The sequence below is a fragment of the Myotis yumanensis genome, unplaced genomic scaffold, assembly GCF_028538775.1.
Source record: "Myotis yumanensis isolate MYYU_CA2020_CCGP unplaced genomic scaffold, mMyoYum1.0.hap1 SCAF_12, whole genome shotgun sequence".
In the NCBI taxonomy this organism is placed as follows: Eukaryota; Metazoa; Chordata; class Mammalia; order Chiroptera; family Vespertilionidae; genus Myotis; species Myotis yumanensis.
In genome coordinates, this window is record NW_027223763.1 from 5,924,272 (window position 1) to 5,941,194 (window position 16,923).

The following is a 16,923-nucleotide window of genomic DNA, read 5'->3' on the forward strand; positions in this document are numbered from 1 at the left end:
CTCTCCCGGGTCACTCACTCCGGGGAAGCCAGCTGCCATGTTGTGATGACACTCAGGCAGCCCCGTGGCGAGGGTGATGGAAGAGGAATAGGAAGAATGAAGAGAAAAAGATGAGGAGGAGAGAAGTCCTAGGAAAGAAGCTGTCTACCCCAGCCTCCCATTTTTGTCTAGTAGGAATGGAAGATGACTGAAGACCCGTGGATGTCAATGAACCGGTCAGTGTGCCAGGACTCTGAGACGCCTTTCTGAAGCTCATTACGCTCACGATCCCCCTCGGTCACGCTGGATCGCCGTACCTTGCTGAGCTCTTTCTGGTACTGGGGCATTTTCTTCAGCATCTGGGACAGGTCCCGCATGGTGGTCTGTAAGGAAAGGAAAGCAGACGGTCTCACGCCCGTGGCCCTGACCTAGGAGGCTGAGCAAGTGTGGTGGGCGCAGGACAGGATAGCAGCCAGCACCGAAGCCCCAAGTGTGTTCTGTAACTCTCAAAAGGAATCCATTACACACAAGATCATGTGTGTTCAGACTGCCAAGCTTCTGCTTAAATAATTATTGACCCAAATAGCATGACTGTCTTATGAGTGGAGAGCTGAACTCCGGAGCCCAGCAGTTATGTTTTATTTGTTGGACTAGACAATTACTGAGAGCATAACTCTTGCCAGGAAAGAAAACGTTTTTGTCCATCCACTGCCTCTCCGCACCCCCAGCTTAAGCTCTCTTGGCGTCCATCACGTTCATGTTGAAAGGCTGCAGCTGAGTAGACAGGGGGCGGTAGGGAGAAGGTGAAAGGCTGGAATCTGCATCCTGACAGGTGAAAGGGGTCTGCTTACCCTCTAACTGTGCGACCCACCTAATCCCGCTCATTTATCCAACAAGAATTGATTGAATTACTACTACATTGCAGACATTTTTAGGTGCTGGACATACAAGGACCAAAAAAAAAAAAAAAAAAAAAAAGATGTCAAGTACTTTTGCCTTGAAGAGCTCACGTTTGGCGGGGACTGTCCTGTTGAGTGGCCTGGCACTCTCTGAGGGTGTCAGTGTGGTGCACAGAGCACAGGCACGTCACCAGTCTAGGGAGGAGCAGGGAAGGTTCCTGCTCCTCCCCCAGAAACAACACCTGACCTGGCTGGTGTGGCTCAGTGGATGGAGTGTGTCACATTCACCAAGAGATCACCAGTTCAATTCCCAGTCAGGGCACATACCCAGGTTGCAGGTTCAATCCCCAGTAGGGGGGCATGTAGGAGGCAGTCGATCAATGTTTCTCTCTCATTGATGTTTCTCTCTCTCCCTCTTTCTCTAAAAATCAATAAAAACATTTTATTTTATTTTTAAAAATATATTTTTATTGATTTTTTACAGAGAGGAAGGGAGAGGGATAGAGAGTTAGAATCATCGATGAGAGAGAAACATCGATCAGCTGCCTCCTGCAAACCCCCTACTGGGGATGTGCCCACAACCAAGGTACATGCCCTTGACCGGAATCGAATCTGGGACCCTTCAGTCCGCAGGCCAACGCTCTATCTACTGAGCCAAATCGGTAAGGACTAAAAACATTTTAAAAACAAAAAAACACGACACCTGAGCAAAGGCAAGGCCCAGACAAGGAGCTCAGGTGTGGCTGGAGGAAGGAGGTGGGACAAGAAGGAAGGAGACAGAGATGTCCGAGACCAGAGAGTCTCTGGAGCCTGATGACCCAGGTTCCATAGATGTGTCAGCAGGTGGGGCTTGATTCTCCTGGGAATGGGAAGTCGATAAATGGTTTTAAGCCAGGGAGTGACACAATCAGAGCTCATCTCCCTCTGCTGATGGGTAAGCACCTCTGTAAACAGCAGGATAAGGAGAGGCCCAGGAAAGTTAGGTCATGAATTCTAATTCCTTCACAAGCTAAGAAAGGCTTCACAGTTCTTCCGGCTTAAAATGAATCATGATCCAAAACAGCAAATATGGATCCGCAGAGTAACAGAAAGAAGCTCTCTATAAATATCAGAAGACGGGGTCTGGATCTCAGTCTTAAATGCAGAAGTAAGACAAAACGATCACGGATGAAGGGAGGACTATGGCCCCCAGCTCCCCAGCTCCCCAGCCTGATGCCGGGGAGGCGTCCTCCCTGCTCCTGGGGAGAAAGCAGGCGGGCTCACCTTCTCCCCCGTGTTCATTCTCTTGCTGGAAGAAAAATCTTTCAGAGAACGGGTGACTTCCCTGGAAGACAGAAGAAGGCAGCTAAGTCTCAAAGCAACACCAAGTGCCTCTTTATGAGTGACATTGGAATAATGCAAGAGTCTTCCTTTAGGAAAATGTGGTGACTTCTCCTGTCATAAGGGACGCATTTCCAGTGACTTTCTGAGAGAGAGAGAGACAGACAGACAGTGTTTTTCTATCTAATATTCTAAACCAGGTTCTCCAGAGTGGGGTGCATGAGATGATTGCAGAAGAGAGAAGAAAATATTAGGACATCTACTTATGCTTATTTTACTTCATCCTTTTCAAATTTATGTTTTTGTATATGCTGTAAAATATACACATTAGTACAACAAAGCATATATTTTACTTCACAGATAAATTTAATTAAATGTAAATACTGGAAATGTGAGCCAACATTTTCCTAAAGTTGAGTGATCCCCAAAGTGTGGAGACCACTTCTAACAGCAGAGCTATCCCAGACTATTATTTTCTCACTCTTCCCTGTGAATTTCCTGAGGATATCACCAACTCAATGTGGCAGAATGTGTCTTTTTCCAAAAGCAGAATTGTTTAAAGGTCTTATAATATTTACATATTGGAAACATTTTGAAACATTTTCAGAGCAAAGTCTGTTCTGTGTGTGGAGATAGTTCTTGCTCAGAAATTTTAGGTATGACCACAGAAGAGGAAGATCACACACCAGCTACATAAGAGAGAACTGCATAGTGGGGTTTGGACCTTTAAATGGAACAAACTCATTTTATATACTTAGTGTTTATAAAGCACTAGAGGCCCAGTGCACAGATTCGTGCACCAGTGGGGTCCCTCGGCCTGGCCTGCAGGGATCGGGCTGAAACTGGCTCTCCGACATTCCCTGAGAGGTCCCGGATTGCAAGGGGGCATAGGTCAGACTGAGGGACCCCACCGGTGCACGATTGGGGCTGGGGAGGGACCACAGGAGGGCTCCAGGGTATGTCCAGCCTGTCTTGCCTGGCCGGACCCCAGCAGCAAGCTAACCTACTGGTTGGAGCGTCTGCCCCCTGGTGATCAGTGCACAGCATAGCGACTGGTTGAATGGTCAGACACTTCACATATTAGGCTTTTATTATATAGGATTTTGCTGAGAGGTACAAATGCTTTCCAAAAATCCTAAAGTCCCCCTAACACAGAATGAATTTTCTAACTTCCTGAAGCTGGTGGAGCCCTAGCCAGGGATCAGAAGGGATTTATCATCAGAGGTTAGCATGTTGGCCACTTTGCTGAGGCAGCGAGTTCATCGCTGATGCGCTCCACCCCAGCTGCCCAGAGCACACACTGGAAACCACCCTGGGAGAGAGAAACGCCTCGCCCTGGAGGAGGGCGGGCGGGCTCTTACTGGGACACCTCTGCGATGTGCTTGTGGCGCAGCGTTATCCAGAGGTCGTCGTCCTCGTCCAGAAGCACTTCCTTCACCCGTGCCTCTCCGATGCCGCTCGTCTCATACCTAGAGAGGGAGGGCCCACAAAATCCATCCAAGTCCCCTCTGGTTTGCAACAGACAAGGGCTCACAGTCCTCAGCGGACAGATGTCCCCAGGAATGACTTTACAAGCTCCATGACCATCTGGTGTCTGCGGGATGGGCACTACTGGCTGCAGTTCCTCGGGCAGAGAGCTCCAATCAAGGTCAACTGACATGGAGTTCCGTTTTAGATGCTTCAGGGTCAGCTGACGTGAGCGCCACCTGAGCCATGTGGCTCGGGGTGTGAAGTCAGGTTATAGATGAGTTACAAGGGAAAGACAAAGATCACCCTTTGTCCCTCTCTCAGAAAGGCCTGAACACCATCCTCCAATGCGGGGTGCCTGACACCTTCAGCAGTGACCTGCACAGGCCCTCGGCCTAGGACGCCTGTGAAAGCATCAACATCGAAGGAAGGCAAGAACCACAGGTGCCAAAGGGAGAAGAGCAGAGATCCACTCAGAGTTCCAGAACCTTCATTCACTACCCTTATGATCAATGTAAATGACATGAGAGCAGTGCAGTCTGTTTCCATAAAAATAAAGATTAGTTTTTAGAAACTGAATTTCTAATGATTGCTACCAAGAAAAATGTTTATAATGAAGGGAACGGCTCCTCTGCAAATGAGTTCGGTAAGAAACTCCTGTGGATATATCTGTCATCATATTTGATGATCTGCAAGTAAGATTCGACTCTGAAAAAGATCTGCACACATGCCCAAATCGACGACATACTGGCACGAGAGCAGACTACAGAGCTGGGAACTAAAGTCCTTGTTCTCCCCAAAAGGGGCCCGGGTTCCTGGCTAGAAGTGCCATGAGGATTTTGGGAACTCATAGACAAGCTTGCAGACTAACTGACAAGACTATGGAAACACCCACTTTTCCTAGGATTGATGACGCCCTTTTCCTAAGTCAGAGGTTGTATCTGGTTCGTTTGCAAAGCTGCAGTCCCTCCGGGTGGTATACTTACTTGTACACATCATTCTCGATAGGCAGCAGATCGTAACTCATAGCCTGAAAGGTCAGCTCATGAAGAACAGGGGAACTGGGGTCGAAACCGCGGTCCAGGATCAGGAGCTGGGAGCGAGCCTTGTCTGGGCCCTAGAAGGAAGGACACGGGGGACTTTCACAAGCCACTCCGGACAGTGCTGGCTCTGCACCACGCATGGCCCTCCTGCAAAAGGGGCAGCAGGAAGTGAACTCGGAGACAAAACCTACTGAAACAGCACGGAACACAGTCCCTTTACTGCTTGACCAGAATCCCAGTCCACACCGTGTGAGCGAGAACCCAGGATGTTTGTTTCATAGCGAGTGTCCTTTGAAGCAGATCTGAAACGGAGGCTGGTCCAAGGTGACCTCACAAAGAAGAGCACCACTGGGTTCAGCTACGAACGGGTGGCCCACCAGGCATCTCCCCGGGCCGAGGGGTTCCAGGCCCTGGGACTTGTGGCTGTAAACCCGAGATGATGAGGACTCTGTGCCTTGACTGCAGTGGGCTTACAGGAATCCATACATGTGATACAATTAATAGAACTCACACACACACACACACACACACACACACACGAGTACGTGTGCAAACCAGTGAGATCTGCACAAGGTCCGTTTTCTGGGGTTGACATTGTTCTACGGATGGGGTTCCCAGGACGCAGGGCTTTCAGTGCTAAATCTGGGGTCGTCCTGGAGAACAGAAACGAGTCCTCGCCCTGGCTACACTGACCAGAGTCTCCATCGGCCTGCCCAAGGGGCTGAGCATGTCACCAGAGGCCACGAGCAGGGACAGCGGCACTCACATCACCCGGAGAGAATCCCGTGGTCCACGGCCACTTACCTCGCCCATGGTGGGGTCATCGGCTTTGTAGGCGTCGAGCTTGTCCTGGATTAGCTGGGCCAGCAGAGCATTGTCCTTGTACTCCCTGCCGAGGAGGAGAGACACGTGACGGGTCTCGGGAGAGAGGCAGGACATTGTGGGCAGGTCAAGGGGCACGCGAGTTTCACCTGCATTGCTCTTTTACAATGAGAATATAGGAACATACGTGTGTATAATTAAAAAGGACAAACAGAATCAAATATTTAGCTCTGTTCCTGGAACAGAAATGAGTGAAAAGCAGCTTCCGATGAGCAGCCCCACATCAGCAGAGGGCCCTGACCATCCGTCCTTTCCCCGGGATTGGCCATCTGAGCCTGACCCACCTGAGTCTCACTTCCCTTGACTCAAATCCCCTTGCGTCTTGTTTGCTAGCAAGTGAGAACCTCTGAACCTTACCCTGAGCTCAGGCTGATAGCGTTTCCGGGGCCCCGCCCGCTGTACACAGTGTGTGGTGCTGCCTGCCACCTGGCCAGGCTCAGGCTGAAGCGCCCCTGCTCCCAGCCCAGCCCTCCCACGAATGAACTCCAATCCGCCACTCCCCTGTCAGGGGAGATGGCCTCGGCCCCCATTTCCAGCTTTTGTCAGGGAGCACCAACAACAGAGGGGTCAGACGCTGGGGCAGACCAAGGGAGGTGTCATTCTACGGTTACACGTCCAGCAGACAAAGGCAACAGGCTGGGTGGAACACTGACCCCGCACTCCAGGTTCAGGCCCTCAGCTCCTCTGGCTCCAGTTTCTCCTCCCCTGACTCCTGCATTCACTCCCCCGTCAACCCCTCAAAGGTTTCCTGGGGACAGCCACTGAAGGACCTAATCCCAAAGCTGGCATTGGAGGCCTCCAGAAATGGCCCCATCTCGCCCTGCCCTACACACCGTGCTAGACTGCCCATCCTCCTCAAACTTGCCCTTGGTTTCCCCAGCTCCACACTTTTGCTCATACCAATGGCAAAGCCAACTGTCCACATAAAAGGCCCTCTGGTCCTCATCCGTCTTTTGAAATCCAAACCTGTCCTTCAAGACCTAGTTCAAACGTCCCCTCTAGTCTGAGCTGCTCTTGATCCTCTCAGCTCGAAGGGCCGAAGGGCCCTTGGCTGGTCTGCCCTTAGGCATATCTCGCAGGGCTTACACTGCAGGTGTGCACAGCTGTGGCCCATCAGCTGGGATGTTCCCTGCCCGCCCGGATCAGGGCTGTGTCCTCAGGTGGAGTCTCCCCAGCACTGAGCACACAGCAGGGAAGTGATGCATGGATGACGTTATAAAACCTGACTGTGTCCTTTAGAGAATTATTTTACCTTACTCTGAAACATCTTCTGCAAAGATGATGTTTGTTTTTAAAGGTTAGGAAGAGATGAAAAACTACAGGGAACTTGGGTGGCCATTACATAGGGGTTCATATTTTAGTTACTCATAACTGAACATAAATGTATATTTCATGCTCTTTTCTGTATGTATTACTATATTTCACAATAAAATTTAAAAAATGACAAAACCATTGGAAGAATAATTATAAATTCGAGACACTCAAATCTTGACCCTGAGACAACTGGCAAAGGAATGTTAAGGCCAGAGGAATCGGGACAGTTTCTCCCGAGCGCGCTGCCTTACCCACGATACCGCACAGCTGGGTACTCCTTCAGTGTGGCACACAGAGTAGCGATCTGCTCGGCCAGGCGCTCTAGTATCGGATTCTTCATCTGAGCCTTGTGGGGACTGTAGAAGCTCTGGAAAGAGTCAGCCGAGTCCAGGGAATACACCTGAGGAGGAGGCAAAAATATACGCATATATAGTGTTCGCATCCAGGATGCTGAACGTCAGAATCTTCTCCAAACCTGATAGCGAGTCTACAGAGCATGTTTTCATTTATCCTTCAAATCTGGGCTGAGTGTCTGCTGGGCCAGGCACTGTGCTAAACACATGGGAACTATTCGTGACCAAAACATGATCATCCTCGTGGAGTGCGTGAAGGGAAGGCAGGCAGTAAATAAACATAATGAAAAGTAAGTTGTATGGCATGTGAGAAACTGGTGTGTGTATGAGGAAATAATAAAGCAGGGAAAGAATGCCCGGATGGGCTGGACAGGCAGGACAAGGCCTCCTGGAGAAGGTGACGTTGGAACAGGGCTTGAAGGATGTGCGAAGTTTCTCATCAGCAGGGACTTCCCCACGGAGGGATGGCCGTGCCAAAACCTGAGGCAAGCGTGTCTGATGAACAATGAGGGGACCGGGAGGAGAGCAGGAGAGGAGGCTAGTGTCAGACCTCACAGGCCATTAGAGGGTTAAGTAAATGAGGGATAAGCTAGAAATTGTGCTGTGACTATGCAAATGTGCTTTTTGATTGAACAATTTTGCATCCTCAGGGGTTTGTTCTAACTACTTTTCTTTTTCTTTGGAGAGTTCGGAAGTGTAAAGTTTTCTCTTATACTCCCTAGCCTACCAGCTGAGTATTTTCTCAGAATCTCATTCATGTGAACCGCCCTGATCATCTAGAAAAGCAGAGGGCTGTGTTTGAAGTGTATTGCTTTTTACAATCTATGCACTATGGTGTGCGGGAACATGCTAAAGGTGGATTGCGTTCAATCCAGGTGGTGACAGGGCTCACAGAGAGGAAAAAACGTGCTGTCCTCAGGGAATGGGCTTTGGGCCAAGTGAGCTGGGAAGGAGACCGTGTTTAAATGTTCATGCTGTACTTTTCCCATCCCTCCTTAGCTGAGAACAGGTGATTCCATGTGCAAAAATAAAAAAAGATTCCATATGCTAGCGGTCGCCAACCGGTACTCCGCAGACCACTGGTGGGCCGTGAGATCCGAAAGGTTGGCAACCACTGCCATATGCCACAATCATTTTTTATCTCTCCAAAATGCATAAATGCCCTGTTATCTCATTTCTTTGTTTGCCAGAAGATTTTAAAAATCTTAAAAGACTAAGACATTCATTCTGTGCCGTCTCACAATCAGCTTCTCCTTTACTGGTTTAACAACTTTGTGTTTTCCAAGGAGGCGGCTTGCTGCCGCCCTCCTGGCACTGGCAGTGTTAAGGGCTAATGACGAAGGCTGCCATCTGTTCGCTCAGCACATGACAGGCTGAGGTTATCTCTACATAGAAACAGTCTCCTTCACAGCAGATGGGCGTTGTCTGATCCCTTCCCATCTCTCCTTCCATGCTCTTTTTGGATTGACCACCTTTTGGTTATTCAGGACTCAGCCAGTTGGGGTGAACGCTGGGAGCAAGGAGAAGTGCACACAAAGGCTTTAAAAAGGTCAGAAATAAATACAGAGTAAGATGAAGGCCGGGCAGACCCCTCAGGAATACCGCCTCTTTCCATTACATAAACATCCACTCACAACCCCTCATTGTCTTCCAGAATATGACACCTTCCCTCCCCACTCTGTGTACTGCACCCCTACCCCACCTGCTCAGAGCTCCTGACAGAATAACAAGGATGCAGAGTTCCATGCGCTCCCCACCAGCCTCACCTGGGACTCGTAGGGGAGAAACGCAATGTTGATTTCCGTCAGAGTCTTGATGACTTTGGCTGCTCGAGATTTTACCAGCTCGTTAAACAAGGCATCTGGACAAGCTGCAGGAATGACAACAGACACTAGGTTTTCCTGTCCGTTTGCTGGTTAATTTCAATAGTCACACGTGTCTGGTGGATTCTTCATTTATTAGCATTTTAACAAAGGAAATAAAAAGTTAATTCCTTCCTAAAATATCCACTACCTCTAGGCTATAAAAGGAATATAAAAACACCCACAAGGCCCTCAACATAGAACAGAGAAACAATGGGCAATAAAGACTGAGAGTCTGACAGCTAATAAAAACTGTTTTCTGATATCAAAGAGAGGAAGGGGAAAAAAACAGAAGAGATTAAGGGATAAGGAAAAGACCTACAACATACACAAACATCATGCATCTGACATGCTCATGAAAAAGAAAATAACGAAAAATCAAACCACTGGGCAATGTGGTTGGTGCTGGTGTTTCCCTGGACCCTCAAAGGAACTCAGCTGCTCAGGAGACCCACTTGGTGGGGAACCACAGTTCATGCGGCTCTCCTGGGCCAAACACAGTGCAGGGTCCCAGAAATGCACTCTTGTTTCATTATTACTCATGCTGCCTACCTGCTCTCTCTGTCACCCACATTCAAATGGTATAAAAGTATTTTTTGCCAGAACCTTTCCCCACTTTCTCAGGGGTAAGTTCTGCCAGTTTTCCTTCGAAGAACACTAGGGAACTGTTATGGTTGTGCGCTCTTTAGCTATCCCGCCTTACTCATCTCTCTGCTGTTAACAAAGATTGACTAGGATGTTAGCACACAGGCTCCTTGCACACAAATAACAGAACGGACTCCAGGACAACGACGCTAGTCTAGCTGAGATAAAGACCAGGTGAAATCTTCGAGGTTGGAAAGCGGACGGACATACACTATAGTTTAGTGACATCTGGAAGTCCACACGGTGAAACACCAAGGCTGACACCGGAGCGTTCTGCTCAGTCCTAAGAAGAGGTGCTATTTTCATCAGAAAGGTCTGCACTAGCTAGAGGGTTTGCATGTGGGTGTGCTTATTTTTGTCTGTAATTCAATTTTTCTTCTGAAAGAAAAAAAAAGATCAGGATAATCACGGCAACAACCCATTTCTTCCCTGTTGCCCTGGCTTGGCTCTGGCTCAGCCGTGCCGTGCAGAAAGGCTACCCTGGAGGATGGGGCAGCATCTGACAGCCGTACTCACAGTCAGTGAAGAAGACATGGGCAGCCCGGTACTTAGCAGTCGGTGGGTCCTTAAAGTCATTCATGAGGGAGCGGATAGACTGTGAAGAGGGATAAAAAAGGGAACTGAATCCAATTCTAGAAGCAAATGGAGCCTATATCTGGTCAAAATTAAATCCAAGAGGGCGTTCAAGCTACTTGCACAAAAATAGCAGGGGATTTTTAATATATAATTCTAACTCATGTTTGGGGATTTGCAACTAGGATTATTTGGGAGTTTAGATGAACAAAAGCCTTCTTAGATCATTCCAGAATGACAGTGTCAGTTCTTTGATGCCACTATAACATGGGTTCCTAAGAAGAGACCCACAAAAGAGGAAACTGGTCAGAAACCTTCTAGGAGATTCACACCGATGAAGTTCTGGCAATGTAGTTGCATCTTCAGAAACCCATACGTAAGCCAGCTTTTACAAGTGAAAAGAAAGTGTGAAAACTGGGGGCAATTTATGGACTGAGAGACAAGCCTAAGACAACTGTTAGCCCAAAGCAAGGAGGTGGACCATGTCTGGATGCTGATTTGAACCAAGCCTCCAAAACGATAAGACAGGCAATTCCGAACACTAATGGGCTGTTGATGAATTCCGCCTGAAAGTATAAGATACCTAAGCTCGGAAGGCTGGTCCCTAACTAGATAAAGCGGGTTCCTACCGAGAGGGCATGCAAGGGGAAGCTGAATGGCCTGGCACTGGTTTTCCAGACTGTGGTGTATTTCAGAAAGCGTAAGGCTCTCTCCACTTCTCTCTGCCTCTCCCACCCTGATTGTGAACTGCATGGTTAAGCAGAGCAGTGTGTTACATGCATGCTTAACCCAGAACTGCAGACACGGCTGCGCAGACGCCACGCCAGCACGTGTGACCCTAGCCAAAGCTTTTCTGGGGGGAGGACTTACCTTCTCAGACGGAGTGATGAGGTACACAGCCTCCAGGCTGGGCAGTGGCTCCCTGCACTTGTTGATGTCTTCCACAACTAGACAACAAAACAGCAGCCCACCGTGAGTGAGAAAACTCAACAGGGCATCACAAGACTGGAAGTGACAGGCACAGGCTACCTTCAGACAAGCACAGAAAAAAACCTGGGGGGGGGGGGGGCGGGCGTCACTGCCCCTTCCTGATAGTCACCACTTTCCGCCGTCCCACCGTGCTCAAGATTTTAGAAGACCTGAAACCTTATCACACTGAGTATTTCCCACTCCCCATTTCGGTTTCAGTGAATTCCTTGAGCTGCTCTGATTGAAAATGGATATTTTCCCCTTCCTTCAGGTTTTGTTGCTGTTGTTGTTCATTTGTCCCCCACATTCCAAGTTCCTTTAGAATTCCCATGCTTTGATAGAGAAAAATGTAGTTTTAAAAAATTAATGAAAATAAGTTTGTAAGCTCAAAACATCTGACCATAGGACACTTCAACTCTCCTAGACACTGCCAAAGTAGCTGTACCAACTGACACTCCGTCATATAGGAGTTCCCATTTTTCTACATCTTCTCTGTCACTTGGCAGTATCAGAGTTTAAATATTCTGATACTATATCAGAATGTACAGCCATATTTCACTCTGGTTTCAATTGTAGTTCCCTGGCCCTTAAAGTGGGCAAGCAATTTTTCATGTATTTATTGGCCATTATGGATTTATTCTTTTTTTAAGTGCCTGTTCAGGTCTTTTGCCCATTTTTTCCCTATTGGATGGCCTGCCTTTTCCCTTGATTTAGTCTTCCTTTTGGCATCCTTTAACACAGCGGTTCTCAACCTGTGGGTCGCGACCCCTTTGGCGGTCAAACGACCCTTTCACAGGGGTCGCCTAAGACCATCCTGCATATCAGATATTTACATTACGATTCATAACAGTAGCAACATTACAGTTAGGAAGTAACAATGAAAATAATTTTATAGTTGGGTCACAACATGAGGAACTGTATTTAAAGGGCCAGAAGGTTGAGAACCCACTGCTTTAACAGATATTTAATGAGCATCTAGCAGTGGCTTAGGGATTCAGTGATGAACAAGAAGCCTTGGGTCTCTCTCAGGAACTTACAGTCTTACCACCCAGGTCGGTGGAAGCATCTAGAGTCAGGTAGGTAATACTGACTAGGGAGGAGGGAAGCTGGCACAAGGGGAAGGCCTGAGCGTCACTAAAGGGCAGAGAGAATGGTGCGCTCACTTGTTATCCCCTCGGTCATGATGTCCGTCATCTTACAGCAGGAGGAGAGCATCCTCATGCTCAGCTGATCCACCACCAGCACCTGGAAGCAGAGAGAGCCGCTTACAGCCCGTACGGCACCTTCTGCTCTTCTCACCGGCTCACCGCGTCAGACCTCAACATGAGCCCCAGCAGGCAGAACACTGAGATTCAGTATTTCCTGGGGCCAGCAGAAGTTTGCTGAAATGCATGCTAGCTTTCTTCCCCACACGCTAACTTAACTTGGGAGTTAAGAGCTTGCTCTTACTGACTTGACTTAATTTTATAAGTTTAAAAATATTAAACTTTTTATTTTTCATGATAAAGAGATCAATTACTCATAAAAATGCGAAGAAAGAGATAAAAATACTCTACAGCACCCACACTCAGAAGCTACACTGGAGAGTCTTTTCTCAGGGCAGAGCTTTTTCCTAAAGGGAGGGGGAGCACTCGTGCCACAGGACAGTCTGGAAGGTGAGGACTGTTACAATGTCATCAGGACGCACCTTCACCAGCACATACATCATCTGGGAGCCAACTGTGCTTCAGGAAGACGTGCCACCGGGTCTAAAAGTTTCACGCCTGCAACTCTTCAGCTAACCTTTCCTAGCTCCAGTCGGCACGGTGGACAGGGGGATGCAGTTAAAACAAGGCTAGTTCTCTCCCCCTTTAATGATAGAAACGGAGGTAATAGAGGCCACACACGATGTGGCCCAGAAAGCACGCTGCAGCATGAGGGCCGGGTTTCAGCCTACGCAGCAGCTTCCTCGAGACCCTTTAAAACTCCCAGGTCCACAAAGACGGGCATAGAGAGTTCCCGCCACGTGGCCTCCCGCTCTGGTGGTGAGGGGGAGGTGCTGCTAACACAGTCTCCCAAGTCCAGGGGAGACTTCAAAACCCGCCTGGGCCGTCACCTCTGCTGCTCCCGGCCGATGGACTTGCAAACTTGCAGGCAAGAGTGGTTGGAATAAACTTCAATAGCGCACGGGAAGTTCAAGCGAGACTGCATGCTCTCCTGGCCAGTGGAAGGCCCTGCCCCAGACAACCGAGTGACCCTTAAAACGCCGACTTCCTGAATGGAGGGCAGCACGCTGTCCGCTCCTCGCGTCACTCGCTCCAGGAACTGAGGCCACAATCAGTTTGATTGACTTAAATACTTGTTTCATGTACATTATATGTGAAACGGCCAGCGTTGTTCTCAAAGTTACATGAATAAACATGAAGTTACTGACAGATGGGGACAGACCAAAAGAGGGCTTTCCACACTGTTGTGTGGGCTCCATGGAGATGCTTTAAGGCTGCCAGAGAGGCCAAAGGGCCTTGCCTTTCTCTCCCACAGTGGGCAGAATTCCACCCTCTCCTGCTTATATACGGGTTTCAGGGAAGATTTTGTTTGAATAAAAGAGTTCCACTGAGAACCTGCCCCAGCAGGTGCTCTTTCAGATAAGCTTTATGACCAAGAGATTTCATAACCAGGATCCTATCAAATGAGAGGCATAAGCAGATTACCTTTTTTAAGTTTTATTCTCTGGACACAACAAAGGTCTTCACTCTCTGCCTCTACACTTTCCCCCACTGTAGTTCTTTCCCCATGAACTCACCTTTAAGGCCAGTAATTATACTGTTCTGCTTACCTTCCACTCCCCCTTCTTCTTTACCTTCTTTATTACATCATGCATGATCTCTAAAAAAGGACAAAAGAAAGGGAGGAAGAAAAGGAGAAAGGAAACTTTAATGTAATTTCAAGGACTTCAACGTCTGCCCACTAGACTCGGTAATTTTTCTCCCCATAGGCTTTGTTCTCGTTGTTCAATGTCTATTCACTGAGCCAGACTCAACCCACCGTAAAGCGTTTTCTCCCTGCCCTGGCCGGTGTGGCTCAGTGGTACAGCTCTGGCCTGGGAGCCAAAGGGTCACAAGTTCGATTGCCAGTCAAGGGCACCTGGGATGCAGGTTTGGTCCCCAGCCACATGTGCGGGAGGCAACCAATCAATGTGTCCCTTTCACATCAACATTTCATATCTCGCTCTCCCACTCCCTCTGTTCCACTCTCTCCAATAATCAGTGAGGATTAACAACAACACCAAAAAAGAGTTCTCTTCCTGTTTCCTTAATTTGGTGGTTCTCAAACTTTTTGGTCTCAGGACTACTTTACACTTTTAAAAATTGAGGTTCCCAAAGAGTGTTTGCTTCGTCTCTATCATTCCCCTTTACACCTGAGTGTCCCCAGCCGTGCAGGTCTCATAGGAAATGCCACTTTTACCACCTTTTCTAAACCCAGGTAGTGAGCAGGCCTCTTAGCAAGTGTGTTTCAAACACGTAGGTCATTCTCTAGAGCACAGTGGTTCCTAACTCTGCTTTTGACTACTCGCAATAATCTGATGTGCAGCAAATGTGTTCTGAAACATTTAGAACTGTCTTCCTGATTATAACAACACACTCACTGCAGTACTCTTGGAAAACACAGAAAATATCGTGTGTTACTTGTTTACTTAAAAAAAATAATAATTTGTAATCCTGTCAACTTGAAATGCTTAATGAACATTTTAGTTATTTCCTACTAGCTTTTTCTCTGCACGTTTACAGTTAAAATCATGATATATATAGTTTTAATTATGCTTTTTTCAGTCGCCAAACTCATTTCCCCAGGTTAATAAAAATGCCTCCTAGGATTTAAATTGCAACCATAATAGTCCAATATCCATTTAGATTATTTCCCATGTTTCAGTGGAATGAAAAATTGGAAACAAATATATAAAGTAATAGAGCAGTGGTAAGTCCTTTAGGTTACATTTGTACAATGGAATACTATGTACTCATTAGGAATAATAATAATAATGATTAGGAACTATATAAATGCATTCATTCACTCATTCAGTAACATTTGTTGCGTAGCCACTGTTGGCCAGTCATTAAGCACCAGGCGTGAACAAGGGCAGGTACCACATGGCCCCAGTGGGAAGCGGGAGGAGACCTTGAAGATCTGGCGGCAGAGGTGAGGGTCTCCTTGCTGGAGATGAGTCCTGGCTAAGAGAGGGCAGAGTGGTCTCATACATGGAAGGTTTAAAGAAAGAGGGTATCCAATATCTCCCTGAAGTCTGGGAAAGTGAATTTAGAGATGTTTTAGCATTTCTGGACAGTACTAAGGGCTAATTTGAGGTTCATGACCATGAATTTAATGTGAAACCAGGCAGCTCAATTGTGTTTTGTGTATGTGTGTTTTCAAACAATGTTCGCCTATCCAGGTACAGGCCAGGAAGAAAAGAAGAGTTGGTTTCAACTAGTTTAGGGTTAGGGTTTCCCCAGGTGAGTACAACAGAGGGAGAAATTGCTCAAAATATATGGCTAAGAGCGGGGGAAAGGGCATGTTACAACTATTTTTTAAAAGTATACAAAAACAGGAAAAATTAGAGAAAGTTATACCAAAATGTTATTTTTGTGCAGTAAGATTATGATTAATCTGTAATTGCTAATTTGTCTTCCTATGTTCTCCCCAGCTTTCTGCATTGAGCATATATTATTTTTTGTAATAGGAAAAATGGTCTAAAAATAATGTAAGTGATTCTGTTAGGAGAGCTTTCTGGGTATGGAATGAACAGGCAGAGTACAAATATTCTGGGCTCTTGATAAATTCTTCTGAATTATTTTGCAAAAGCACAATTCACACCCTCAGCAGTACGTTACACCCTCACCAGTACTTTCCAAATTAACATACTAATAAAATAATAACTTGAGGTGTGCTTATTTTTAATCTTTGCTAAAGTGTCAGCAGAAAATGGTATATTTCACTGTTTTTATTTGACTTTATTTTATTACTGAGGATTAATACTTTTTTCTTTGCTCCACAAAATTAATTTTCATTCATTGGCTTTAAATTCAAGTCACTTTTTGATAAGGGAAGATAGAGGTAGAATCAAAAAAATTAAAACAAGTATCACAAGTAGCGAAGACGGACTGACAGCTGCCACGCCCACCCTTCTGACCGGTTCTGAGCTTCTGGGGCATAACTTGTCGTGGGTATTGTCATCAGCCAATTCTAACCCTGCCCTACATTTTCTGATCCCAGACCAGAAAGGAAACAAGGATTAGAGCCCATCTGAGTATTAAGAGAGTCAAGTCGCTTGGGCTACTTCCTCACAAATAATCCGCTGCCGATCACAGTCTATCTCCCTGTAAGTTCTCTTGTGTGAAAAGAAAGAATAAAGCCTCTGACTCTGGTCCAGCCAGCTGGTCTCCTTTCTGTGCGCCAAGTCACGTGTTCCTACAGCCAAACATCCCTCCACCACCCACCTGGTCAAAGGAGACGGGACAAAAGAGACCAGGGAGCTGCAACTTCTCCATAAGTACGAGGCCACGGGCCTGGTGGACTCTGCTTCCCTCACTGCCAAAGGGGTAAGGAAGTGGGTTCCTTCAACCACACCCTAGTCAGAGGTTCT

General features: G+C 47.2%; 1 protein-coding gene across 3 annotated transcripts in view; it reads right to left on the minus strand.

Moving 5' to 3' along the window:
• The window catches only part of STXBP1 (syntaxin binding protein 1), a 49,715-nt gene that overhangs the window by 15,574 nt on the left and 17,218 nt on the right, over positions 1-16,923 (minus strand). For all 3 annotated transcript variants that reach the window (XM_070430619.1, XM_070430618.1, XM_070430620.1), the window contains exons 2-12: positions 14,122-14,171; positions 12,470-12,551; positions 11,208-11,284; positions 10,281-10,359; positions 9,024-9,127; positions 7,156-7,304; positions 5,513-5,597; positions 4,652-4,782; positions 3,560-3,667; positions 2,142-2,202; positions 297-362 (exon numbers count right to left, since the gene is read on the minus strand). In XM_070430619.1, the coding sequence (XP_070286720.1) occupies positions 297-362; positions 2,142-2,202; positions 3,560-3,667; positions 4,652-4,782; positions 5,513-5,597; positions 7,156-7,304; positions 9,024-9,127; positions 10,281-10,359; positions 11,208-11,284; positions 12,470-12,551; positions 14,122-14,171 (992 nt within the window). The remainder of the gene's footprint in view (positions 1-296; positions 363-2,141; positions 2,203-3,559; positions 3,668-4,651; positions 4,783-5,512; positions 5,598-7,155; positions 7,305-9,023; positions 9,128-10,280; positions 10,360-11,207; positions 11,285-12,469; positions 12,552-14,121; positions 14,172-16,923) is intronic.